The sequence below is a fragment of the Carcharhinus amblyrhynchos genome, chromosome 11 (genome assembly GCF_965287045.1).
Source record: "Carcharhinus amblyrhynchos chromosome 11, sCarAmb.v2.hapA, whole genome shotgun sequence".
Lineage (NCBI taxonomy): Eukaryota > Metazoa > Chordata > Chondrichthyes > Carcharhiniformes > Carcharhinidae > Carcharhinus > Carcharhinus amblyrhynchos.
This window is the reverse complement of record NC_137334.1, coordinates 79,131,872-79,159,436: the sequence shown is the minus strand read 5'-3', so window position 1 is coordinate 79,159,436 and position 27,565 is coordinate 79,131,872. Positions and strand designations below refer to the sequence as shown.

Below are 27,565 nucleotides of genomic sequence, written 5' to 3'. Positions count from 1 at the left end.
CATACAGGCCAAGATAAAGCAGAAACAGGAAGATTTGATACTGTAGAAATCTAGAGGAGTATAGAAAGTACAGGGTGAAGTAAAAAAGGCATTAGGAAAGCAAAGAGAGAATGTAAAAAAAATTGGCAGGTAAAATCAAAGAAAATCCTAGGATATTTTATCAGCACATTAAGGGCAAAAGCATAACTCAGGAAAAGATAGGGTCTATCAAGTGATGTACATAGTAACTTGTGGGTTGCTGCAGAAGATGTGGACAGGATTTTCAGTTAATACTTTTCTGTCTTCACCAGGAAGAGGGATAATTCAGACATTCGAGTTTCAAAGAAGTATGAAATATTGGATACCATAAGCATGAGGAGAGGAAATACTGGAGGAACTGCCATCCTTTAAGATGGAAAAAATCACCAGGGCTAGATGGATTGTATCTCACACTGTGAACCAGTGTCAGGGAGGAAATACTGGATGCTCTGAGGATCATTTTCCAATCTTCACTAGATAAGAGGGAAGGACTCAAGGGATTGGAGGGCTGCAAATATTGTATTATTATTTTAAAAAGGTGGGAGAAATAGGCAGAAAATTATAGATCAGTTAGTCTACTTTGGTGGTGGGAAGATTATTGGAAACAATTCTGAAAGGTAGGACGAATTGTCAATTAGAAAGGCATGGAGTGATCAGGAATGATTGTGTTAGGGGAATTCTGGTTGGAATTTTACTGCTCCACCTGCCATGGGAATCAGAGAGGGTGAAGAGTGATCAAGGGGACAGTCTGTTGACCTTGGGCAGGATGTCCCATTTTCGGGACAAATGAGGCCATAAAATCCCATTCATTAAGTCTTGCTAGTTGAAGCATTTTTTTTGAATAACAAGGAGGATTGATGAAGGTAGTACAGTGAATAGTGTCTACATGGATTTCAGTAAGGCACGTAACCGGGTCTAAAATGGCAGATTGGTCAGAAAAGTGAGATCCAATGAGATACAAAGAAAGGTGGCAGCTTTGATCCAAAATTGGCTCAGTGTCATGATGGCTGTTTTTGTGATTGGAAAACAATTTCCACTAGTGTTCCGCATGGCTCGGTAATGGGGCTTTTGCTGTTTGTTGTTTATATTAATGATTTAGACTTAAATGTTGGAGCTATGATTGGGAAATTTACAGATGGCACAAAAACTGGCCGTGCAGTTGAAAATAGATGTTGCTTCCAGAATGACATCATTGGTTTCGTTGAGTGCGTGGGAAAGTGACAAATGGAATTCAATCACAAAAAATTTGGTTCTGAGGATGCAAACAAGGGAACTCTCAATAAGTGGGAAGATATTGAAACAGGCTGAGGAAGTGAGAGACCTTGGACTGCATGCCCACAGGTCCTTGAAGGTGGTAAGATGGTTGAATAGGGTGGTCAAGAAAGCATGGTTGAGGTATTGAATACAAAAGCAGGGATGTAATGATGGAACTGTATAAAATGCTGGTTAGCCCACAACCAGAGTTAAAGTTTATTTGTTAGTCACACATAAAGCTTACATTAACATTGCATTGAACAAAGTATAATACAGTGTCTATCATAATCTATCAGTGTCACGAGTAGGCTTACATTAACACTGCATTGAACAAAGAATAATACAGCCCAAGAACAGGCCCTTCGGCCGTCCAAGCCTGTGCTGATCACGACGCCTCCCTAAATTAAAAGTATGCACTTATCATGTTACTGAAGTTACTGTGAAAAACCCCTTGTCGCCACACTCCAGCACCTGTTTGGGTACACTGAGGGAGAATTTAGCATGGCCAATGCGCCTAACCAACATGTCTTTGGACTGTGGGAGGAAACCGGAGTACCCAGAGGAAACCCACGCAGATACGGGGGAGGATGTACATACTCCACACAGACAGTACCCAAGCCTGGAATTGAACCCGGGTCCATGCCGCTGTGACACAGCAGTGCTTACCATTGTACCGCCCATATTGTTGAGATTTATTTATTCATTCACGCGAAGAGCAGCTTTGAATCAAAACGAAAGCGTATAAATTGAAAACCAGGGAGATGAGATGTCATCCTTTAAATGCAATTTCTTTTGCAGGTCTTTCAAAACAGCCTTTGTGAGAAGGGGAGGGTTTTTTCCAAGCGGTTTCATGATCTTGCCAAGACTCTCTGGAATCAAGTAGAAATTCTGATCTACGAAATCACTTTTGTCCATGGACCAAATTTGTCACTATTTGGCATGTTCAATAACTGCAGGCGACTCAATGTGACTCCAACAGGGGGTTTATTCACAAGGAATAGTTATGTACAATGTAAGGATCTGACAGAAATATCACACAGGTCTGCTCTTGTTGGCATCCAAGACATGCACCTTCACTCCCGATTGGTCCAGCTTCCCGTGCTGCCATTCCATAGGTTCCAGCCTGATCATGTGGTCTGTCAGGGACCATAGCATGTTATAAATGTAGAAATGAGAATACTGCTTTTGTGACATCCTGAACTATAAAAAGTGCTGTGTAAATGCAGGTCTTGTTTCTAATGCCCATAATTCATGACTGAACTGGATAAACACGGTAAAAAGTCTGACAACACCAGGTTTTAGTCCAACCGATTTATTTGATAGTAAACTCACAAGCTTTCGGGTTAGCCCCTTCGTCAGGTGAATGGAGAGTTCTGGCCTCAGACAGAGCATATAAAGCACAGACAGTTTAGAGATTACTGATTAGAATGTGAATCTTTACACCTAACCTGCTGTTCAAGTCCTGAAGTGGCTGACAATGTGTGTGGAAGGTAGCATGGTACATCGGGGAGACCATGCAGACGCTACGACAACGGATGAATGAACATCACTCGACAATCATCAGGCAAGACTGTTCCCTTCCTGTTGGCGAACACTTCAGTGGTCACGGGCACTCAGCCTCTGACCTTTGGGTAAGCATTCTCCAAGGCGGCCTTCACGACACACGACAGCGCAGAGTCGCTGAACAGAGACTGATAGCTAAGTTCCACACACATGAGGACGGTCTCAACAGGGATCTTGGGTTCATGTCGCACTATCTGTAACTCCCGTGACTTGCCTGGGTTTGCAAAACCTCACTTACTGTACTGTCTGGAGACAATACGCATCTCTTTAACCTGTGATCAGTGCTCCTTCCACTCACATTGTCAGCCACTTCAGGTCTTGAACAGCAGGTTAGGTGTAAGGATTCGCATTCTAATCAGTAATCTCTAAACTGTCTGTGCTTTATATGCTCTGCCTGAGGCCAGAACCCTCCATTCACCTGACGAAGGGGCTAACCCGAAAGCTTGTGAGTTTACTATCAAATAAACCGGTTGGACTAAAACCTGGTGTTGTCAGACTTTTTACTGTGTTTACTCCAGTCCAACGCCAGCATATCCACATCATGAACTGGATAAAGGCAGATTGATTTATTCAGAAAAATGCAGTAAGTGGGGGATAGTTTCATGCAAATAATTTGTATCAAATAATCCCAGTTTTTTACAGCAGCGTGAACTCCATATACAATGGTGTCACCATATAGAACGTAATTGAACCTAGCATTTGGATCTGTTTGGTGACTTCATTTATTTTTACATACTTGAAGCAAAGCTAAGTGTATAATAATTATTTTCCGAGCTTGCAATTGTAAAAGATGTTTAAATGCATTTATATTATTAAACTTTCATAGGGAGAGAAGGTAAATATAACTTTTATTTAACTTTGTATCTCTGATCTCTTTAGGTTCTCAGCCTAGTGATGGTGTTGTAGTTACCGGAAGTGGGAACCTCTCCTGCAATTACATCATTCATATGGTCGGTCAAAATAATCCTGCTCTGTTAACAGCCTCGGTAGAAAAAACACTGCAGGAATGTGAAAAAAATCAGATTACCACAGTATCATTCCCTGCCTTAGGAACAGGTAACTGCTGTCGGAGTAGCAGGACTTTATCTCATAGAGTTGTAGAATTTTGCCTCACAAAAGGAGTTTCTTTGGACCGTGGTTCCACAGGGAATACACCCATCTGAAGTTCCCCTCCAAATCACACAGCATCCTGACATGGAAGTATATCATCGTTCCTTCACTGTCACTAGGTCAAAATCCTGGAACTTCTTCCCTAACAGCACAGTGGGTGTATCTCCACCACATGGACCCTGCAGTGGAATGAGATGGCAGCTCGCCACCACCTTCTCAAGAGCAATTGTGGATAGGCAATAAATGCTGGCCTAGTCAGCAACATCCATATCCCAAGAATGAGTTAAAATAATCATCTGGTCAGATATAATGAGTGGGATTTTACAACCTCACTCATTCCGAAACTGTAAAATCAATGGATCAATGGTCAATGGATATTTCCATGGTTCACCCCCTGCCTGTTCCAATTCCCATGGTGGCAGGACAGCAAAATTCTAGCCAATTTGTTTCTTGTCCAACACATGCGCACTTACAGCATCTGTTGTAAATACCGATTATGTGTCAAAAACTAGGACATATTTTCACCACGCTGAGGTGAAACCATGATCAGGCAGGTGACAAGGCTTGCCTATTGCACTTGGGGTGTGCTGGCACCTGTGATAGTGGATTGCCCAGGCTAGGGTAGAGTAAAAGATCAGAATAGCCAACAAAGTTAAATCAAGACTTTATCTGATGCCATTTTTCAAAACCATCTCAGCCTTGTGGCCAAGATGAAGCATTGGATCAAGCCCAGGATGGGGTGCAATGCCTCATCCTGTCAGCTTGGAGCTTGATTGTTTCTCGTGAGGGGACCATGAATTGGATTCAATTTGAATTGGATTTTTTGGTTACAGTAAAATTACCAAAAGTTATGCAAAAAGAGAACTCAAGAGCAGACCAATTTTCACATCCTCAATTGATTAACTAACTGAACAGAGACAAGAAATGAACGTGGAGGCCAGCACGTCTATGTGGCACAATCCTTGTTAGAGTCTGATTACCTAAGATAGCTTCTAATACACCATAGATGCACCATAAAAGGCACTCTTTCTGGTTGTATCACAACTTGGTATGGCTCCTGCTCTGCCCAAGAATGCACGGAACTACAAAAGGTCCTGAATGTAGCCCAATCCATCATGCAAACCAACCTCCTATCCATTGACTCTGTCTACACTTCCCACTGCCTCGGCAAAACAACCAGCATAATTAAGGACACCAGGCATCCCGGACATTCTCTCTTCCACCTTCTTTCTCCGGGAAAAAGATACAGATGTTTGAGGTCACGTACCAACCGACTCAAGAACAACTTCTTCCCTACTGCTGTTAGACTTTTGAATGGACTTACCTTACGTTAAGTTGATCTTTCTCTACACCCTAGCTATGACTGTAACACTATATTCTGCACTCTCTTGTTTCCTTCTCTATGAATGGTATGCTTTGGCTGTATAGCACGCAAAAAACAATACTTTTCACTGTATGTCAATACATGTGACAATATTAAAACAAATCAGAATCAAAAATCCTCATTATCTTAAGCTAGAACCTATTTATTTTACCACATTATATAAAGTGCAGAATGTTAACACAACGCATGTTATAAGCTCCTTGCCTAGTATTCACAACTCAATGCTCATTAATGAATGGTTAGAAAATGTTCCAAATTACTGGTTCATTGAATGTGACACTGTGAGATCACGTGGATTTGACTTCCACAACTATTGGTTTATAGGGCCAGATTTTCAAAGTAGGTTAGGGAACCCAACACCCAGATAAATACCAGGTGCTGCTCCTGTTCTACTGTTGCATCACTCATGCAAAGCTGTTCATAATTCTGAATGCTCTATTTTGACAAGATGCAAGCTCAATATCAAATGATTCCAGGAAACAGGAGCTGTCTGCTTGCTCCCAGTGGCAAAGGCACCCTTCCCTCCCCATCCTCTTCCCCCCACCCCCATCCTCTCTCTTCCCCCCTCCCTCCCCTCACCCTTCCCACCCCACCCCACCCCCACTCCCCCCATCCCCATCGCCCCCCACCCCCCATCCCCATTGCCCCCCTGTCCCCTGTTCCCGCCTCCCCGCCCCAGCAACTAACTTTGCAGCAGTAGGAACTTTCAACAGAGGTTTTGAACTCTGGAGAAGATCGCAAATTTCAAATCGCAACCTCATTTTTTTTCTGGAGACAGCAACCTCATCAGCTCCTGAATCCTCGAGCAATGAAGTCTGACCAAAAGATCCCACCTTAACTTGTTAGCAGAGCTGCACATCTCACACAAATCCATATAGTACAAATCACAGTTTGACAAATGACCTCAGGCTTATATATAGATTCAATCAGTAAATAATGACCGCAGTAAGTTACGGTTAAGAAATCAAATGCAACTGTTTGCAAATCATAATAATAAATGGACAAATGAGCCTACAAATTGGTATTCCATTGAATGTGATACCAGCAATAAAGGTCAATAATTTGAGCAAAGCTATTTCTAACAGTGAATTAGATCCTCTCCTGGTTTCATTTTCTTTTGCAGGTGTGGGAGGAATGAAACCACAGGACGCCATTGAAAGCATGTTGACTGGATTCGGAAATCATTTATCACAAAACAAACCATCGGTTATTAGACACATTTACATTGTTGTCTTTGAATGCAAAGTGTACAATGTTTTTCTTGATGTCTTCCAACGAAAATCACAACAGGTAGGAGGGGCCACACCATTTCACAGCACTATAATGGAACCGGGCAGAGGGCCATTTAAAATGAAGTTTGGGAAACTTACATATTCCTTTCCTGCCCCTTAATTGGCAAGACTATCTGCCCCAGCCTAGATGGGTCATTTGGACCCAACCTTCTATTTTAAGGTCAGGCTTCAGTGGTTATTCAATGGCTTCATTTATCACGCCAAAGCATCTGGGAATAGGAGCCAGGGTCAGAAAAATATTTTTCTAGGAAGATATATTTTTAACAGATTTTTCAATTCCTTCATAGGTTAAGAGAATCATAAGTGTTTCTCTGGGTTACAAGGAAACTTTGATTCTCCCCTTGTTTCCTTTCAAAGTGGAGATTCCTTGTGACAGCAATAGTTCCCCTGGGGCCCTCAGTGACAGCATCATACCACCTGATATTGGTCAGGAAGTCAGAAGGTTAATGAGGCCTAGCCAATTAGATCCACCACTTCCTGATGGAACAGTTGTTCACTTTGCTATCAGTGAGTTAAAATTGAGTTGTGTGCTTCTATGAGTGGAAACCCAGGAATAGACTGAGTGCTTAGTCCCTTGGCCAGAACAAAGTGCATGTGGAAAGAAAAGAATCCTAAAATTCTTAATGCTCAACATCTTCACCCAGGGCTGAAATGGTTACCACAGGTTTAAGGTGCTGGGAAGCAAGTACAGAGGAGATGTTAGGGGAAAGTTTTTCACTCAGAGGGTGGTGAGTGAGTGGAATCGGCTGCCGTCGGTGGTGGTAGAGGCGAACTCGCTGGGATCTTTTAAAAGGCTTGTGGATGAGTATATGGGATCTAATGGCATTAGGAGTTACAGATAGTTCTATGGCTTGGTAGGTATAGATGTGATTGGCGCAACTTGTGGGCCGAAGGTCCTGTTTGTGCTGTAGTGTTCTATGTTCTATCTTTATTTTCAGCTAGTGAACTCCATAGAATTAAAGATTGGCAAAGTAAAGGTGATAGCTGTGCAAGGTGACATCACAGATGAACAGACTGACGCAATTGTAAACCTCACAAACACCAACCTTAACCGAGACATGGGTGAGTGCTAATGTTTGTTTACTCATTAATTCTCTAACAACTACTTGCATTGTTAATAACCCTTAAATCATCCCAAAGTACTTCACAGGATATAGTAACAATTAGGAATAGCAGTGGATCTGGAGTCTTTCCAGTTTTCTCCACCATTCAGCAAGATGATGGCTGAACTTTCACGATTGTTGGCAAGCTATTACACCATGAAGGCTTCGCAGCTGTCCTCACCCGATGTTCTCACAAGCACACATCTAGCAGGTATTCCAGCAAAACAACTGGATGCATGCCCTCATTTGAAACTGATGTGCCATGAGATTTTAAAAAATGCTCGCTGGGATTTTCCAGCCACACTCGCTCCAAGACGGGAAACTCATGGCCCAGATCAAGAAACCTTTTGTATGGTCTGTGTCCCGCCCACCACCATTCCTGTGACGGGCAGGATGGGAAAATTCTGCCCGTTATATCAACACAGCATAACTGACGTGATAAAACAGCTTGGCAGTATTCAGGTACATTATCCAGTCTTAAGGAGCTGCTGAAATTTACAGATCTTCAGTCCAAATATTCAGTTCTTTGTAAAATTGGGAGTTGCCTTTCCATATCAGTAACTAACTTCTCTACTTTGCAGGGGTTTCTGGCGCTATTCTGAAAGCTGCTGGCCAGTCAGTTGTGGATGAGTGCAATCAACTGGGTGAGTAACCCTACATGTGGACAAATGCAAGCTCAGAATACAAGCTTTGCGAAACAACAATAGCTGTGGTCGTCACTTGTCAGAAGATAATGGATGCAAAGTTAAATTATAACCAGCTCAAAGTTTAGAAAGTACAGGAAGATATTCTTAAATTATTTTAAGATGAGCTGTAATCAACATAATAATTGTTCCTTCAAATACAGAAAGCTTGGGTAAAATTAAAAGTATTGATGTAATATAGGTTGGTACTTCAAACATTATTTGAAATGAAAGTTAGTAAGTTTAATAACAGCAGCTAAAGCTATTCTGAAGCAGGAACAGTGACGGACATCTTTCCTGTGTAATTTTTTTGTTTGCTTTAATGGAGCATTTTCCATTTGAAATTTTTATATGGACCAAACAATGATGGATGACATTTGATGAACATTATCACACGTGGGAGGGAAAAACGACAAGGCATGTGCTCCATTAATTATGGTGAAATATCTAAGGATGCATGTGCAAGAGATCCCAGAATCTTGGGGTTTCTCTGCTGAACATGTGTGACCAATGCACAATTGGTGTAGATCGGCGCAGCTCGTGGGCCGAAGGGCCTGTTTGTGCTGTAGTGTGCTATGTTCTATGTTCTAAATGATTAGCAAGAAACAGATTAAGGGAAAAGACAAGACACATGGAGACTAAGGAAGAACATAAAGGCAGATTGTAAAAGCTTCTTTACGTATATGAAAAGGAAAAGGTTAGCTAGGACAAAAAAGAGCTCATTACAGGTGGGAATAAGAGAATTTATAGTGGAGAACAGGAAAATAGTAGAGAAACAGTTACTTCGCACTTACCTTCGGAGAAGGAGTACAGAAAATCTCCCAGAAATACAAGGTAACCAAAGAACTTGTGGAACAGAGGAACTAAAAGAAATTAGCATCAGTAAAGGGGCAATACTTGAAAAGTTAACTGGATTGAGGGTTAATAAATCCCCTGGATCAAATGAGCTTCATCTCAGAGTGTTGAAGAAAGTGGACAGAAATATAATGCTTCTCTTGAAAATCCATTGATTCTGGAAGGGGTTTCATGGACTAGAATGTAGCAAATGTGACCCCATTAATTAGGAAGGGGAATGTAGAATTACAAATCTGTTAGTTTGATGTAAGTAGTAGGGAATTGTTGGAATCTATTACAAAAAATGTAATAACTGGGCATTTGGAAAAGAATGGTAAAATTGGGCAGAATCAACATGGGTTCATGAAAGGGAAATCATGTTTGACTAACTTGATGAAGTTTTTTTGAGGCTATTACTTGCAACATTGATAAAGCAGAATCAGTGGATGTAGCGTACTTGGATTTTCAGCAGGAGGTTAGTAAATAAAATTGGAGGACATGGGATTGGGGAAAATACACCAGTATTGATTGAGAATTGATTGACAGGTTAAAAAGCAGCGAGTATGAATAAACAGATCATTTCACACAGACTTCCCTTTATTTTACCACAGGAGTCCAAAGCAGTGATAGTGTTACAAGCACAAAAGCAGGAAGTCTTAAAGTAAAATACATTCTACATTTGGCTGGCTGGATGAAAACGAAAAACACAAAGGGATCTGTTGGCAAAGTTCTGAAGGAATGTGAAAAGCTAAGAATAAGTTCAGTTTCTTTCCCGGCACTAGGAACAGGTAAAATTTAGTAAATATGTATGTGGTATATTGAGTATCTTATGTATTATAAGAAACATATAGGGGAGGCTCACTGGCCTCCCCATGGCACGTTTCTCAGTGCTGGAAAACCTTTAGCAGGGGTGTACCATTGGCGGGACCAGAAGACCCTGCTGGCATGAACAGCCAGAAAGTTATGGCCATAGTATAAGAAGGTCCAACAACTATAGAGTCAGATTGTTACATACCCCGGCAAAATACAAGTTTGAATGACAATTTTTGCTGATAAATACATTCAAGATTCTTATTGATTCTGAGTTTGTTTTCCTCAGCTGCAAATTCCAAAAGTCATTTATAACATAACCCTGCAATCACATCCACCCAAATGGTCCATCAGATTCCCTACCCTCCCACCCCACCAGCAAGATTCTTGTAGCAGGTGGGACCCAAAGATTTTCCCTTCTACTTTTTAAAAAAGTTAACAAAAATATCTGGAAATATGGAAAATATTGGGCTGAATTCACCCCCAAAAATTCTAAGTGTTGAATCCGCTGGAAAACTAGAGTAATTCACACTAATTTTTTCAGTTGGACTTCATACTAGAATCTCCCACGCTCTGTGCAATGCAGAGGCCACCGGCGTGAAGATCCCTTAGATGTCAGGGGATGGAGCTTATTCCCTCTTGGCAGGCGGAAATCAGCAGGCCTCTGTGCTTGTGCAGTAGCCCCAGACTGTTAGTTTCCAGTTTGCTGGCCAGCTCAACTGCTGGCCAGCCTGGGACCCCCGAAGTGTTGCCTCCCAACGCCTCCAAGGTCCGATCGCTGCCCCCCCCACCCCTGGCCTGGACTATCCCGATCTCCAGCCCCCACCCCCTCCCCTTTCCTATAGTACCAATTCCCCTGGTGGACACTCATGCCCTCCAGCAAATCCCCCTCTTTCCTTCCACCCCACCCCCATGGTCACATGGTCCAATATCTGGAAATAGACATAATAAGACCTGTGTAAAGTTTCTTTAAGTTTGATGTCTGGCACGTTAAGAACAACTTGTATTTGTGTAGTTCACTGCACAACCATATTATGTCCCAAAGTGCTTTACAACCAATGAAGAACTTGTAAGGTGTAGCCAGTTTTCTTACAGCAATCTCTTACTATGTGATAAGGACTAAATAACTTGTTTTAGGATGTCGATCAAAGGAATACTATAAGCTAGACTCTGGGGATATTTCCCCTAATCTTCATCACAATAGTGTCACGTTGGTATAACATCCCATTTGAGAGATGGTGCCCCTATTAGGGTAGCACATTTTGACATAGCATTTGAATGCTTGTCTTAATTTTTGTGTTCAAGTCCTCGAGTAAGATTTGCACCGACTTAGAGGCAAGTATGTGACTAACTGAGCCACGGCCCTATGTGATAGCAGTCTCCCAAATCCCATCCAATCATGATCAAATTGCTCACTCTCTTTCCTGCAATGAATGGTCACTTGAGCAAAACAACCTCAGGTTAACTACTGTCAGTGGAATTATACCCCAGTAAAGAGGCAATATTTTAAACTGAAAGGAATAATTAAAGGAAGAATTGAAAATAAAAATGTAACATAAATAATTAATAGCAAAGCAGTTGATGATAGTGTTAGTTTTCTTATCTTACAGCCTTTCTTTCATTGAACTTTCTCATTACCCTCTAACTGCACAAATCTTTCTGTTTAGGAGAAGGAAAACTGAATCCTATTGATGTTGCGAATGCGCTACTGGATGCAATAAGTGATTACGTGGTTGACTTTCAACGACCCTCACTTTCTGTGATTCGGATTATTTTGTTCAATCCGATGTTGATGGATCCATTTCATCAATGTATGGAGCAGCGCTTCAGAACTGCACAACCTGCGGGTAAGGAACTATTTCAGCACAATACTCCTGCAAGTGTCATCTATAATCGTGAAACCCAGTTCAGTAATTACCCTTACTTTGCACTGTTGGCATCAAGCTGTTCCAAGTCAGCTTCATCCACTCCAACTCCCATCGGGGGCCATAATCTCAGAGGAGCAATGATGGGACCTGTGTGAAATGCTGATTTGCTCAATTGACCAGTCTTGTTACCACAAGAATGACTTCTATTTATATAGCACTTTGAACATTGTAAAACATTCTAAGATACTTCACTGGAGCATTATCAAGCAAAATTTGACACTGAGCCACAGAGAGAGATATTAGGGCAAATGATGAAAGGCTTACTCAGGGAAGTAGATTTTGTGGAGTTAAGGAAAGAGGTGGGGAAGCAGAAGAGACCTTGGAAAGGCAGCCAATGATAGAGCAATTAAAATCTCGGGTGCCCAAGAGGTCAGAATTGTATGGTTGCAGGGCTGAAGGAGATTACAGAGGTAGGAAAGAGAGAGGTCAGGGACAGATTTGAAAACAAGGTTAAGAGTTTTAGAATCATTGCTTAACTGGAGCTCTTAGCTGGTGAACTTCAACACTGCCACTCCCACTCATTGGCCGAAGCTTCAACTGAAGAGCCACTGAGATGGCAGAAAGATGTTGCAAATGAGATTTGGGTTATTTTTCCCAGAGTTTCTGTAACCCTTGTGCCAAGATTTTGGTATTCGACAGGGACAGTCAATGTGGAAATTCAGCATTCCCAGGAGGCTAGATAAAGTAGCAATACTTGATATGAGGAATTAGGGAGCAGGGTGCCCTTAGTATAAAATTATTCCCAGATTGAATTTTTGGGGGAGAATTCAGGCCAATATTTTCCATATTTCCAGATATTTTTGTTAACTTTTTTAAATCTGGCCTTCATAGCGAGGGGGATTGAATATAAAAGTAGGGAGGTCTTGCTGCAGCTGTATAGGGCACTGGTGAGGCCGCAGCTGGAGTACTGTGTGCAGTTTTGGCCGCCGCACTTACGCAAGGACATTTTGGCCTTGGAGGGAGTGCAGAGGAGGTTTACTAGGCTGATTCCGGAGTTGAGGGGGTTGAGCTATGAGGAGAGGCTGAATAAACTAGGCTTGTACTCGTTAGAGTTTAGAAGAATGAGGGGAGATCTCATTGAGACGTATAAGATGTTGAATGGGATGGATAGGATAGAGGTGGAGAGGCTCTTCCCGCTCAGAAAGGACAGTAGGACTAGAGGGCACAGCCTCAGGATAAAGGGGGGGGCGGTTTAGAACGGAGTTGAGGAGGAACTTCTTCACTCAAAGGGTGGTGAATCTCTGGAATTCTCTGCCCGTTGAAGTGGTGGAGGCTGCCTCGCTCAATATTTTTAAGATGTGGGTTGATGGGTTTTTGATAAGCAAGGGGATTAAGGGTTATGGGGAGAGGGTGGGAATGTGGAACTGAGCCACGACAGATCAGCCATGATCTTATTGAATGGCGGGGCAGGCTCGAGGGGCTAGATGGCCTACTCCTGCTCCTATTTCTTATGTTCTTATTTCTTATTTCCAGTATGGATTCCTTATTCCACAATGGAAGAATTTGCCAGGAAGTGCGCACCTATGTTATTTTAGATATACCTTTATGAATGTAATATAAATTTTGTTTTTTTTTCAGCACAAACAGTTCTTCCACTGAAACCTGTTCATGCAATCCTGCCTGTTTATCCAATCATTCTGAGAGCAGCAAAGCATTTGATTGGAGTAGTTGAGATATATGGCATAACAAAGAATGCCATTGGTGAGACGCAGAAGGATATTGAAGAATTAATTAAAGAGAACTGTGGAAGCACGGTAATAAGCAGTGAATATGCAGCCTACCTCTCAGACGATGAAAGACAACAAATCGAAGATCTCTGCAACAAACATCAATTGAAAGTTGAAATTGAGGAAACGAAAATAACAATAGATGGGCATAATGCTGATATTCTGGAATCCATTGTAGCAGTGAATTCTATGCTCCAGGCCGCCAGAGGAAGAGAGGAAGAAACTCAGTTGATGAAATCTGTCCAGTGGGAGTTTGTGAACGACGAAACAGCTCAGTCTTACGACCAGTCCTTAAACTTCGCCCTTGAGAAAGCTTACCAGGATAAAAAGAAAACCTTAGCTTACATAAAAAATGGGGAGTTGTGCACTTTTGACTTTGACAAGTTGCAAGAAATGGATTCAACAGGAAACGTAGTGGAAATCAAGAGAAGACGTCTTGAAGCATGTACGTTAAAACAAATAGTTATCTTTTTAAGAAGATATTATAGGAACCCGTGCATATATCATTTTGAAGGTTCTTCAATCATTTTAGCTTCTTCATTAATTTTCATCTGGATTGCTTTGTGAATAATAGAAATTTCCTAGCTCTCTTTGAACAAGGGTAAGGTTTGGATTTTATTAATAACAGCACTGCTGTAAGTGTGATAGGGCCAACAGTTTTCTCCAACAAAGACCCATCCAAATTCTGAGGACAGGGTTAGTTGCATATAAGAACAGAGGTTAGTTTGGCGAGTCTTCCCTGATCTCTGTCAAGTGATCCTCGATGGAAAGTGATGACACACTGAATTTTGGGTGTGGATTGGATTAGGTTTGGCTATAGTATTGAATGATTTGCAGATACACTGTAAGTTGAGTTTACTGAAGAAGATTAGGAGAAGGTAATGGAGATCTGCTTGACCTTGTGGAATTGTATCCTTGCTTCAGTCAACATCTTAGTAAGAGAAGGAACAAATTAAGAGAAGTATGATGAGGATTGGTACCAAGGAGGGGGGTGGGGGTGCAGGTAACTGATTGTGCTGATTTTTCAAGATTCACCTGGTGAAACAGTAACCCTCCATATTGCGGACCACTTGGAGAAAGCGCTGAGGGTAGCAGGGGCAGAAAATTTACTTTGGGGGGGAGATGGGGGGAAAGGTACTTGGTGATGTCTTATCACCAAGTATGGCTCGATAGCACAACTAATGACCAAACTGGCCAAATCCTGAAGGACATAGCTGCTAGACTGCATCCGCAACCGATGGTGAGGGAACCAACATGAGGGAAAATCCTACTGACCTTGCCCTCACACATCTACCCATGGCAGATGCATCGGCAGGAGTGATCAGTGCATATCACATTGAGGATACCCGCTATCGCATTGTGTGACATTTTTACCTTGCTAAATGGGATAGATTTGAACAAATCTAGTCGCTTGAAACCGGAAATCCAAGAGGGTGGCATGGTGGCACAGTGGTTAGCACTGCCTCACAGCACCATGAATCCGGGTTCGATTCCCTACTTGGGTCACTGTTTGTGCAGAATCTGTACGTTTTTCTCATGTCTGAGTGGGTTTTCTCCAGGTGCTCCAATTTCCTTCCATAGTCCAAAAGATGGTGCCAATTAGAAGCTTTGGCCGTGCTAAATTCTCCCTCAATGTACCCGAACAGGTGCCGGAGTGTGGCAACTAGGGGATTTTCACAGTAACTTCATGTAAGTCTACTTGTGAAACTAATAAATAAACTTTGATATCCTGAAGTGGGATATAAAATACTGAACCTGAATAGCAAACAGAAATCCACCACAAAATATTTGAAGATTAGTTATGAAAGTCAGCGAAATGGGCATAAGCTCAAAATAGTCAAACCAATATTCAGAAGCTGTGATTCACACAAAAGATAAAGCAATGTCGGCCATTGAGCTCACTTAGAATTTCGTTATTTGACTCTCAGTTTCTTCTTCCAGATTAATATCCTCGTTTCCGACTAAGTTGCACCCTTCCTACCACCGCCAACCCCCCACCCCACTCCACCACCTCTTAGTATCACAAGTAGGCTTATAGCAACTCTGCAATAAAGTTACTATGAAAATCCTCTAGTTGTCACATTCCAGTGCCTGTGAGGGAAAATTTAGCATGGCCAATGCATCTAACATGTATGTCTTTCGGACTGTGGGAGGAAACCAGAGCACTTGGAGGAAACCCATACAGACATGGGGGGAATGTGCAGACTCCGCACAGACAGTGACCCAAGCCAGGAATGGAACCCAGGTTCCTGGCACTGTGAGGCAGCAGTGCTAACCACTGTGCCACCTGTAAGTATTTCCCTTCAACCACACAGCAGTGTTTTCTTCTCTTTCACTACCCTACTTGGAATCCCAAACTAACTTCATAACCATGTACTTAAGATCAGCACAGAAGCCTGAGATTCTGTACTGATGGGGAAATGGTAGAAAGCCCTGTGGTGCTGCCATGTTAGGAGCTTTGAACTCAGTGGAATTCAAGCAGTCAGGCTTCAATAATAGACTGCGACATCGGACTGATATCTGGGAGTTTTTCAATTATTTTCAGTAGCCAAAAGGAAATTTCAGCTTGCTTAGATACATACATGTCTATTGAAGTAGATATATTACTGATTAAAAAAATGAGTTAAAGTAATATGGGGAACAGGTAAGGAAGTGAATTTGAGACCAGGAAGAGATCAGCCATGATCTGATTGAATGGTGGAGCAGGCTCGAAGGGCTGAATTGCTTACTTTTGCTCTTATCCTATGTTCCTTTATAAGTAATGTCCCAAATGTTTTCATTGCAGCAAGCGGAGTTCAGACTGAATCACTTCTAGAGTTTCATTTTAGTTAATGTTTGAAGATGAGAGTGAAGCAGGCATCTAAATTAAACTGATTTGCAAAGATAGATCATGAGTTGAAATGTGCCTTCTTACTGGGTTTGCTTCTATTTTACATTCCAGCTGTGTTTGAACTTCCAACAAATTGGACGAACATGAATAATCAGGAGGTTTTAATAATTCCCCTTCAGTCAAGTACCACAGAATACAAAGATGTAGCACAGAAGTTCAGGAACTCTTGTGAGAAGATAATTGTTGACATAGTCAAGGTACGCATGGTCAATAAAATGTGATTGTGTATGTTTTTGCTTTTTATTTAACATTATCCCGTGCAGTAGATTGTTACAATCTCAATTAATGATGTATGTGAAGATGAAACTAAAGGTGATTGATAAGGTTTGTGGAACAGATACAATACTTATCTGATACCCATTTGTTTCCCTATTTGTAGTATATTTTAGAAATCTTACCTCAGCAAGCATTTCCTGTATTTAAACCCTCCTACCAATGGTAACACAAAAGCATCTCAAGTTTTATATGTTCAATTCCTCAGCTTTGAGTCTCAAGAAACTTGCTGGTTAAATTGAGGAAAGGGATGTCTGGACCAGGGGTTTAGTGCCTTTCCACTTACCTCCTGGATTCACCATGTCCACATGGACAACTCCTCTATGATTGGAAGCATCCCCTCACCCAACCCTTTCATTCTACCTCTAATTCCCCACCCCATAAGACCTCTGAAAACCCCCACATCCCTAGCCATCTCATTCCAATCACCATCTACCCTCATCCCTTAACTGCCCCTTACCTGGTCTGGCCTACCTGTGAATCCAGATCTGCATTAAACTGATTGATTCTTATGTGCCCTCTGAAATGGCCTACCAGGCTTTTCGGCTCAAGGGCAATTAGGAATGGGCTAAATGCTGGCCATTGACATCCACATCCCATTGAAAAAACAAAGAAATATCCAGGACAAAGTAGCCCACTGGATCCACAAACTTTCACTCTCTCCATCATTGACGCACAGTGGCATGAACCAACTACACAATGCACTGCAGCACCTTGCAAACCTGCAGCCTCTACCAACTAGATGGACAAGAGCAGCAGATAAATGGGAAGACCACTACCTGCCACTGTCCCTACAAGCCATATGTCACCCTGATGTGGAACTATGTCGCCTTTCCTTCACTGTTTCTGGGTCAAATTCTCTTTCAACCAACACAGCTGGTGTACCTACACCCCACAGACTTCAGCAGTTCAAAAAATCAGCTAACTACCATCTTCCCATGGGTAAATAGGGATGGGCAATGGAAAAAGACCTAGCCAACGATGGCCACACCCAATGAAAGAATTTTAAGAAACAGCCCTTTTTTCCACTTGTCCCCTGGTTTGACATTCACTGATCTGTTTGTTAAGCTGTTATCGGGAAAAAGACCCAGCCAGCGATGACCACACCCAGTGAAAGAATTTTAATGAACAGCGATTTTTTCCACTTGTTCCCTGGTTTTACATTCACTGATCTGATATTAGACTGTTATCGGGCAAACTGATGGTGCCCCTCTCTCCCCCACCTCCCAGAGGACTACCAACCTCACCCTTAGCCCAGTCATAGCTGTTACCCCTACCCTTTCCACCATTGCCTCCCAGATCCAGTACGATGCTGTAATACTTCAACCGGATTTTGTGGAAATAATTTAAGTCACGACTGCCAATCTCTTTATTTTAACTTTAAAAGCTGACAACTTATAAATTTCTCATCTAGATCGATAGGATTCAGAATCGTAAACTTTGGCAAAGTTATTCTGTCAGGAAAGAAACTGCAGAAAGAAAGAATCCTGGAGTAAATGTGGAGCAGATCCTTTATCACGGGACAACAAAGGAAATATCCGACAAAGTAAACAAAACTGGCTTCAACCGAAGCTTTTGCGGGAGAAATGGTAAGAACCTGAGAAAGTGCAAGAATAATTCGACCAAAGTTCTGGGCTCTGCATTCCTTAGTCAGTAAGAAATCTCACAACACCAGGTTAAAGTCCAACAGGTTTATTTGGCAGCGCTAGCTTTCGGAGCCTCAAGCTCCTTCTTCAGGTGAGTGAGGGCTTGACAAGTTCTTGACAAGGTTTCGGAGTGAGGACTTGAGAAGGAGCTTGAGGCTCCGAAAACCAAAGCTGCCAAATAAACCTGTTGGACTTTAACCTGGTGTTGTGAGACTTCTTACTGTGCTTACCCCAGTCCAACGCCGGCATCTCCACATCATTCCTTTGTCAGTACAGCCTGAAGGTCCAATAGTGGCCACCGCTCCTACCTGGCACTGCTGGGATGACAGTGCTCCCAACCATCCATTTGGCCAACTGCCCTTCAGGCAGGACATCTGCCCGACATAGAAGCAAAGGTCTCACCTTGAAGTAATTAACACTGTCCCCCAGCATTAAATAGCTAGAGGGATAGTGGGCAGGCCCATCACTGACCTTTACAACAGAGAGAAAGAACATAAGAACGAGGAGCAGGAGTAGGCAGTTCAGTCCCTCGAGCCTGCTCTGCCATTTAATACAATCATCTCTCAGCTTCCATTTCATTTGCCTGCCCATTCACCATAGCTCTTCAGACCCTTACTAATCAAAAATCCGTTGATCTCCTCAAATTTATTCAAATTCTTAGCATCCACGACACCACCCTTTGAGAGAAGCAATTTCTTCTCGTCTCTGTTTTAAATCTGCTACTCCTCATTCTATGACCTCTTGTTCTAGATTGCCCCAAAAGAGGAAACATCCTCTCCACGTTTACTTTGTCAATACCATTTATCATTTGTATACAAGGAAGGCCCATTATATCCAGCTGAATGAATGTGCAAGGATGGTAACATAGAAGATCGGAGCAGAAGGACGCCTTTCGGCCCTTCGAGCCTTCTCCACCATTCATCACGATCATGGCTGATCGTTCAACTCAACAGCCTGATCCTGCTTTTCCCCCCATAATCTTTGATCCCATTGGCCCCAAGTGCGATATTAGTTGCCTCTTGAATACATTCAATGTTTTGGCATCAGCTACTTCCTGTGGTAATGAAATCCACAGGCTCACTACTTTTTGGGTGAAGAAATATCTCCTTACCTCCTTCCTAAATGGTCTATCCCGAATCCTCAGACTGTGACCTCTATTTCTGGACTCCCCCACCATTGGGAACACCCTCCCTGCATCTACCCTGTCTGGTTCTGTTAGAATTTTATAAGTCTCTATGAGATCCCCCCTCAATCACCTGAACTCCAGTGAAAACAATCCTAGCCTAGTCAATTTCTCCTCATACATCAGTCGTGCCATTCCCAGAATCAGCCTGGTAAATCCTGTGTTAAAACTAAAGAAGTTGTTTGGAAAATAAAACACAAATGAAGGTGGATTTCAGCCCTCTTTCATTAAGTACCAACTTCATGATAAAGTTGCCATAGTCCCAGATGACCATAGGCTGCTCTTCCCTTTGAGGGGGAGAGCTGACTGGTGGTGATTTAACCTGAGGATCACCACACCTCAGGTGAGGGGTAAGATTGAGAAAGCAGGCCTTCATGAATAACATCAGCCAGTGCGAGAATTGAACCTGTGCTGTTGGTGTCACTCATCTATCACAGACCAGCTCTCCAGCCAACTGAGCTAACTGACTCCCTGCTTAATGGTAAGGCAGCAGGAAATCTCATAAACAGGGTTACTTTTGTATTTCTGGTGGCATAGCAACAGAAACTTCACAGCCATTGTATTGCCACCTGAGGTATAAAGTGATAAAACATAGTGAAACACTTGAAGGGATCACCAACTTCATTCATCTCTGGTGGGAATCCCAACAATCCACTAATCGGGTGTCGGTCAAAGTCGGGATTTCCATCCAGTGGCAAACCCACCCCGATTCACCTGGTTTGCCCTCCTGACCCCAATCTGGTCCCCTTCACAGCAGGCGGGAACCCAAGTAAAATTCGAAGCCCTTATTTAACATCTCATTAGTAGGCTTAAAACCCGATTGAAACCCTTGCTGCAATGCACTACCCCCACCCCCCCCAAACCTATCCCAGTGGGAAATGCATGGGTTTTGCTGCTGGTCATGACCAGCATTGACCTGGTGTTTGAACCCAAAGACGGTCAAGAAGGTGTGTCCTGTGCCCATTTGCCATTACCCGGTTGCAGATGGAGGGTCCCAAGAAGGCCCTGGGGGTTGAGTGAGGTCAACAGGTTGACCTCAGGATTCTCACCCAGGATGGGAAACTTGTGTCTGGACTGCCCCTTCTAGCCCAGGAAAACCTGAAGATAACAGTTGGCATGATTTCAGGCACTTATCCAATCAAAATCTTCATCCCTGTCTGTCAACTGTGAAAACTTTGAGGTGGCCTGGTCACTTTCACCACCATGCCCACCTAGCAGGCTTCTTATTCCACTTTGTAGCAGGAATTCCCCTTTCTCTCTGCTGCAGGCTTTTAAGACCCCTTTCAAGTACTCTGACTGACAGAAGTCAGTCACTTTCACCAGGGGGAGATTCACTTCTCTACAGCTGCTCACTCAGCCTCATTCTTTTAACACAGTATTTACTTCAAGTCTTTGAGTCTTCTTAGAAGATGCGAAGACTTTCAAATCCCTTCAAATCCTTTGTGAACCTTTCAAATCTTTTGAAAAAATTTTGTGTTCACTCAATTTCACAGTCCAATTCCTTTAACTAGCCTTTGATTAACAGCTTAATGATTTTTACTCAGCATGCAGTCAGCTTTGTTTATCTATCTTGTCCTTCATGGTTAGATGCATCTGAAGTACCCCCCCAATGTTCGTAACCACAATATAAACATTCCTGTTCTGATTGATAGCTGTGGAGCTTCAAAGCACTAAGTGCTTTCAATTCCTCTTTTCTTTACTTGTCCCTCCCTTCAAGATTCAAGATGCCAGGCCAGAGTGTCAGTGCAGGGGGTAGTGCACCCCTTTTCTGAGCCCCTTTTTGCTGAGAGGTTATTGTGCCCATCCTGTCAGTGGAGTGGTCGCCAATTCCAATATTGGGGGAGTGGGACCTCCCTCAGAATGTGAGATCAGGGTGCCCTTTAAAAAGGAATTTCAAATTTGCAATGGACGGAGATATACTGTTTGGAATGAGGGAAGGCAATGTCTTAGTGGTCATGTACTAGAGATCCGAAGATCCAAGGTAATGCCCTCTGAGCTCAGGAGATCCAAATTTAAATCTTGTTAGGGCAGATAAAAAGAAAGTCTGGAATTGAAAGTCCAATGATGACCATGAAATGATTGTCGGAAAGCCCCAACTGGTTCACTAATATCCTTACCTGGTCAGGCCTACATGTCCAGATTCAGAGTGGTTGGCTATCAAATGCCCTCTGAAATGGCCTAGCAAGCCTCTCAGTTCAAGGGTATTTAGGGACAGGCACCACATGCTATGAATGAATTTTTAAAAAACTCTGCATGATTTCGACATGCACCATGCCATTGTAGATTAATGTTGCATGCATAAACTTGCCCAGGAAAATTACTTCTGGATTGAAAATAATCAACAGCAGAATCAGAAAGACTGCAACATGTATTTAAAAGTAGACTTGTTGAACACCCTGATCATGCTCCACCCCAACTCTAGACAATGGACTTCCATTCTTCATCTTCCCCTTGTTCACATTGCTAAACCCAACTTCCCGATGCCAGAGCTAGGCTCCAGTGCTCATGAAAAATTCAATAACTATAGCTGTTGAGGGAGCCACTGAGAACTGGCCCACCAGTGTTGATATCCTCCAATCAAAACTCAAACTGAATCTATCAGCAGAAAAATGGCCAAAATTGAGCTAGAATTTTCAGGTCATGCGGAAGTTTGTATTTTCTATTCATTGTGTCTCTGAGAATTTGCATAGTATTTTAGTAGTGGTCCAGGTCAAGCAATAACTTCAACTAACATCTGATAATATAATTTAATATATTTTTCACATGTTTCAGCCACTGCCTATGGAAAAGGAACTTACTTTGCTTTGAATGCCTGGTACTCATGTGATAGCATATATTCCAGCCCTGATGCTGATGGATGCAAATACATCTATCAGGCACGAGTGATTACTGCAAAGAAGTGCGGAGGACAACAGGATATGCTGGAACCGGAGCCAGTAAATGCACAGATTGATCCAGCTGACCTTTGTGACTGTGCAGTGGATGATGTAACAAAGCCTTCTATTTTTGTTATTTTTTGTGATGACGGAGCTTATCCAGAATATTTAATAACCTTCAAAACCAGGATTGCTTGAGTCAGAAACAGCTTTATCCCAGTTGCAACCTGTTCAAATTTCTTTCATATTCCCCAGCATAACTCTAGCATTCTTACACATTGCAATCTTTGATGATCTGCTCAGGAATGTTTTCAAGCAATAGGCTGCCAATGGACACTACTTCCAATCTGAGGTGAAGCAGCACAACCTTAGAGGACACAAAAGCTGTGTCTTGCTTCTTAACCATGAGGCATTGTCATCTAGGATGTAGAATGAGGAGTTGAACGGTGAAAATGTATTTCCAAGTAAACTGTATCAATGACCCCCTCCGTTCAATTTCTTCAGTTGGGCTCAACAGTTTTTATACAGGAGAAAAGGGTGCTGATTAGTTGGCAAGTTAACCATGATTTGCTGAGATTTGCTATAGAGAAAGCAAAAGTGAACAATAGACACCCCTAACAACGCTGTGAATGAATTTCAAAGCCAGTGTGATGCAGGATACAAAGGCCAAATATCCGAATAATTGGATGGTCCAATCAAACAGTATATTCTTTGGTTTTTATGTAATACATAGAGTATAGGCCTAACTCAACCAGTTGCACTTATAGTTGTTTAGTCATGCAGAAGAGCATTGCTGAGAAAAAGAAACATTTTTTGTTGAAGCTTTTTATCTTGTAATCATCAGAACAGTCACGTCAATACAATGTAAGAGAAGTCAACAAATGTGTATGAGAAGAGAGCACTCACTGACTGGCAGAGTTGGTGCCTTGAAGAATGCTCCAGTTGATAGTAACTGATAGTTAACTGCCGAACATTGTTTTTAAAAGTTGAAAGACTGTAAGGCCTGATTTTACCATTTTCATTCTGATTGCTGAATCTGGGTGCAATTCAGATCCGATTTGGAAATCTGCTTCCCGGCACCCATTAGCCTGGAAAAAAACTTGCGGGTCTGAATCACGCTGTAGGCACGGCTTAGTGCTCCTGAAATGATCAGAGCTCTGAACTGCGCATGCGCAGTTAGAAAAAAATTGAAAAAGCGCGCAGAAAGCGGCCCAGGAGCAAAAAGCAGCAGCGATGGCCCCCACAGACATCACTGTCCCCAATATCTACCTACCTGCTACCCAGATCGATTGTGACCCCCTGCCTCCTTCCCCCTCACTGATCGCCCACAGAGTGGCAGTGGACTCCCCATGCCCCAGCCACCAGAGATCCATCTGGCCTCCCCCACCCCCAACCAGTGAGTGATCGGGACTCCACCCCCCCCCCCCCCCCACCCCCCACCAGAGATACATCTTACCTGCCTCCCTAAACCCCCCCCAACCAGACAACAATCTGGCCTCCCTCCTCTCCCCACGCCTCCCCCCCCCCAAAACCAGAGAATGATCTGGCCTTCCTCCCCTCCCCCAGAGGTACATCTGACTCACCTCCTCCTCTCTCCCCACCCTCTCACCAGAGAATGATCAGGGAGGCAACATGCTTCATGGCTTGAGCACAGGGTTTGTTATCACAGCCTTCGTAGCCTGAGAACACTCATTAAAAACAGAAGTCTTGGATTTGGAAGAAAATTGATATCCACAAGCTAGATATTTGTTACGTTAAGGGCAACTTGTAGCTGTTAATAAATCAGATCAGCTTGCATATTCAAATCTTTAAACTGATTGGATATTATAATCAAGTAGACATGCTTATATTGTGATTGGTTAATAACATTTGTATTTTATGCATGGTGTAAACCTAAACAATAGTTGTGAATGGACATAAATAATGCCTACTCAATATATGCTAATTACTTGTAATTGAATCTGGAAGTATATCATTTGGGTGATTCTATATCCAGAGCTCTGAAGTGCACCATCACCTGGATCCCTTGCTATAGCTAATAAATAAACAGCTGATTTTAAACTCTGAAGTTATTTGTTTGGTTACTTGAAGGGAACAAAGTCTGTAACAAGCTGAACACCAGCAGCCCCACAGCAGATGCAAGATGAAAAGTTTCGGCAACATGTCTCTCTGTTCAGCAATAATCAGAATTCTAAATACGAATATGCAGAAAGTCATTTATAAGCTTGATTAACATAGCTTGCTATCTCTGGATATCAGCATGAATCCTAATTCACAACAGGCCTCCTGACAAAATGTGTTGTGTTACTCAAAATTACACAATTAATTTAAATAGAGAATTATGGCCCAAGACAAGTTCAAAAACAATTGTCACAGAATTCCTACAGTGCAGAAGGATGCCATTCGGTCCATCAAGCCTGCACATTTCCTTGTGCTACATTCGTACCATTGAATACTCAGCAGATTTATCCACAGCAGACTAAGTATCTCCAGTCCATATTGTGCCTTAGGTAATTGAAGTTATGATTTGGTTAAAATTAGATTATTTGCTCTGACCCAATAATGTGCCCTTCACTGATCACTTAGTTCATTTACCCACTTGCTGCACAAGTTGGATCCATTAGCCTGTATTTTGTTTTCAGTGACAAATGAATTGCTTTTGTAGTTCACCTCATGCACAATAAAAAACAATTCTTATAGGAGGTGAGCATCAATGGCAAGGCCAGAATTGGTTGCTCATCCCTAATTGCCCTTGAGAATGTAATGATGAACCAGTTGAATTGCTTCAGTCCATAATGCAGATGTACACCCACAGCGTTGTTCGAATACCAGGATTTTGACCCAACAACAATGAAGGAAAAGTGATATCGTTCCAAGTCAGAATGGTTTGCGGTTTGAAGGGGAATTTGTAGGTGATGGTGTTCCCGTGCATTTGCTGCCCTTGTTTTTTGAGACGGTAGAGTTTCAGCATTTAGATGATGCTGTTAAAGAAGCCTTGGTAAGTTGCCATGGCAGATGAATTAAATTTGAATTAAATAGAAATCTGGAATTAGAAGTCAGGGTGACCCTTGAAATTATCATTAATTAGTTTCAGAAAAAAAACTGTTCTGGTCTACATATGCCTCCAGAGCCCACAGCAATGTGCTTGACACTTAAGTGGCCTTGCAAGCCACTCAGTCAAAGAGACCAGCCAGTGACAGCCAAGTTCCATGTAAGAATCAAAACTTCACTCACTATGTAAAAGTGTTTCATATCTTCATTGTTTCTTTTCCAACTATTTTAAAGCTTTCATTTTCAATTGCTCCAGAAGTGGGAATAGTTTTTCCCCAACTATCTGTTCAGACCCCTCACGATTTTGAATATCAAATCTTCTTTTCTCCAATCTATCTGACTGAACTTCCTCACAACTGGAACTATTTTCATGCATCTATTTTGCATTCTCTCTAATGCCTTCACATCTTTCTATTAACCAGTCTCTCAATCTGTCTTGTCACCTTCAATGACTTATGCATAGTTACAGTAAGAAGTCTCACAACACCCGGTTAAAGTCCAACAGGTTTATTTGATATTATGAGCTTTTGGAGCACTGCTCCTCATCAGGTGAACTCACCTGATGAAGCAGCAGTGCTGTGAAAGCTTGTCATTCTAGATAAACCTGTTGGGCTGTTTGGTGTTGTGAGACTTCTTAGACTGCCCATTCCAGTCCAACACCGGCATCTCCACATTATGCACAGATACACACAGGTCCCTCCGCTCTACTCCTGCATTCCCTATAGAACTGTGCCTTATCTTCTCTCTTATCGCTCTGTGTTCTTCACACCAAAATGAATCATTTTTCTACATTTAATTTCATTTGCACTTTTTTGCCCATTCCATCAACTTGTTTGTATCCTTTTGAGGTTGTACACTATCCCAATGCACAGAACTCTTTGGGTGGGATTTTACGCCTCGCTCAAGCAAGACCAGAAATTCCCGCCCAAGATCAACTGAGATTTCCATTGTCGGACTCTCGCCCGCACCAATTCTGTGGTGGGCAAGGAGGTAGAGTTCCACTCTGCATCACTATCCTACATGGGTGACCCATTATTTTTAAATGGTGACCCTACATCTAGATTCTTCCATAGAAGGAAACACTGGGCGGGATTTTCTGGCCCCATCCACTGCCGGGATTGTTCTGTCCTGCTGAAAGTCCATGCTTTTTTGGCTGGGCCACCTTATCCCCTGCAGCATTTCTCAGAATGGCAGAGTCAGATAACCCCACCCACGCTCTTCACATCCACTTTGTCAAGACCCTTCAGGATCATTCGTTGAGGCTGAACCAGTATTTCAATCAAGTTTAACATAATCTCCTTGCTTTACTCTATATCTCTATTAATAAAGCCTAGGATGCTCTATACACTGTTGATCACTCTCTCAACCTGTCCTGCTATCTTCAATCACAATGCACACATAAATAGTTGAGGCACCAATCACCTTCTATCATTTCAAAATGTCAAATATACTTCAACATATCAGTCCTAGCTATGGTCATCCTAATGGCTATTAAACCTTCATTCTTCTTTACCAAGAAAAACACCTTCCATGCTATGTCTGTCATAGGCTCACTGTGCACATCAGGTAGAATGAATACAGTGAAACTGATAAGCAGAGAACAAGTTCTCATGACAGATCACTACTGACATCTGCAGCCTCCTGGAACAAGACCTCCTTCCAATGTAGAGCAGGTGAATGGATATTTCCATGCCTTACAATGTTTTAACACTTATTTATTAGTTTCACATGTAGGCTTACATTAACACTGCAATGAAATTTCTGTGAAAATCCCCTAGTTGCCACATTCCGGTGCCTGTTTGGATACACTGAGGGAGAATTTAGCATGGCCAACACACCTAACCAGTACATCTTTCAGCATGTGGGAGGAAACCAGAGCACCTGGAGGAAACCCACATAGATATGGGGAGAACATACAGACTCCACACAGACGGTGAGGC

General features: G+C 42.4%; 1 protein-coding gene across 1 annotated transcript in view; it reads left to right on the top strand.

The window, feature by feature from the left end:
- LOC145350215 (protein mono-ADP-ribosyltransferase PARP14-like) overlaps window positions 1-23,944 on the top strand; it is a 52,254-nt gene extending 28,310 nt beyond the window's left edge. Inside the window, exons 12-21 of the mRNA XM_080199276.1 lie at window positions 3,715-3,891; window positions 6,453-6,619; window positions 7,560-7,683; window positions 8,306-8,368; window positions 9,853-10,029; window positions 11,719-11,898; window positions 13,558-14,151; window positions 16,648-16,793; window positions 18,284-18,458; window positions 22,471-23,944. Coding sequence (XP_080055402.1) covers window positions 3,715-3,891; window positions 6,453-6,619; window positions 7,560-7,683; window positions 8,306-8,368; window positions 9,853-10,029; window positions 11,719-11,898; window positions 13,558-14,151; window positions 16,648-16,793; window positions 18,284-18,458; window positions 22,471-22,772 — 2,105 coding nt within the window. The 3' untranslated portion in view covers window positions 22,773-23,944. The remainder of the gene's footprint in view (window positions 1-3,714; window positions 3,892-6,452; window positions 6,620-7,559; window positions 7,684-8,305; window positions 8,369-9,852; window positions 10,030-11,718; window positions 11,899-13,557; window positions 14,152-16,647; window positions 16,794-18,283; window positions 18,459-22,470) is intronic.
- The last annotated feature ends 3,621 nt before the right edge of the window (window positions 23,945-27,565 follow it).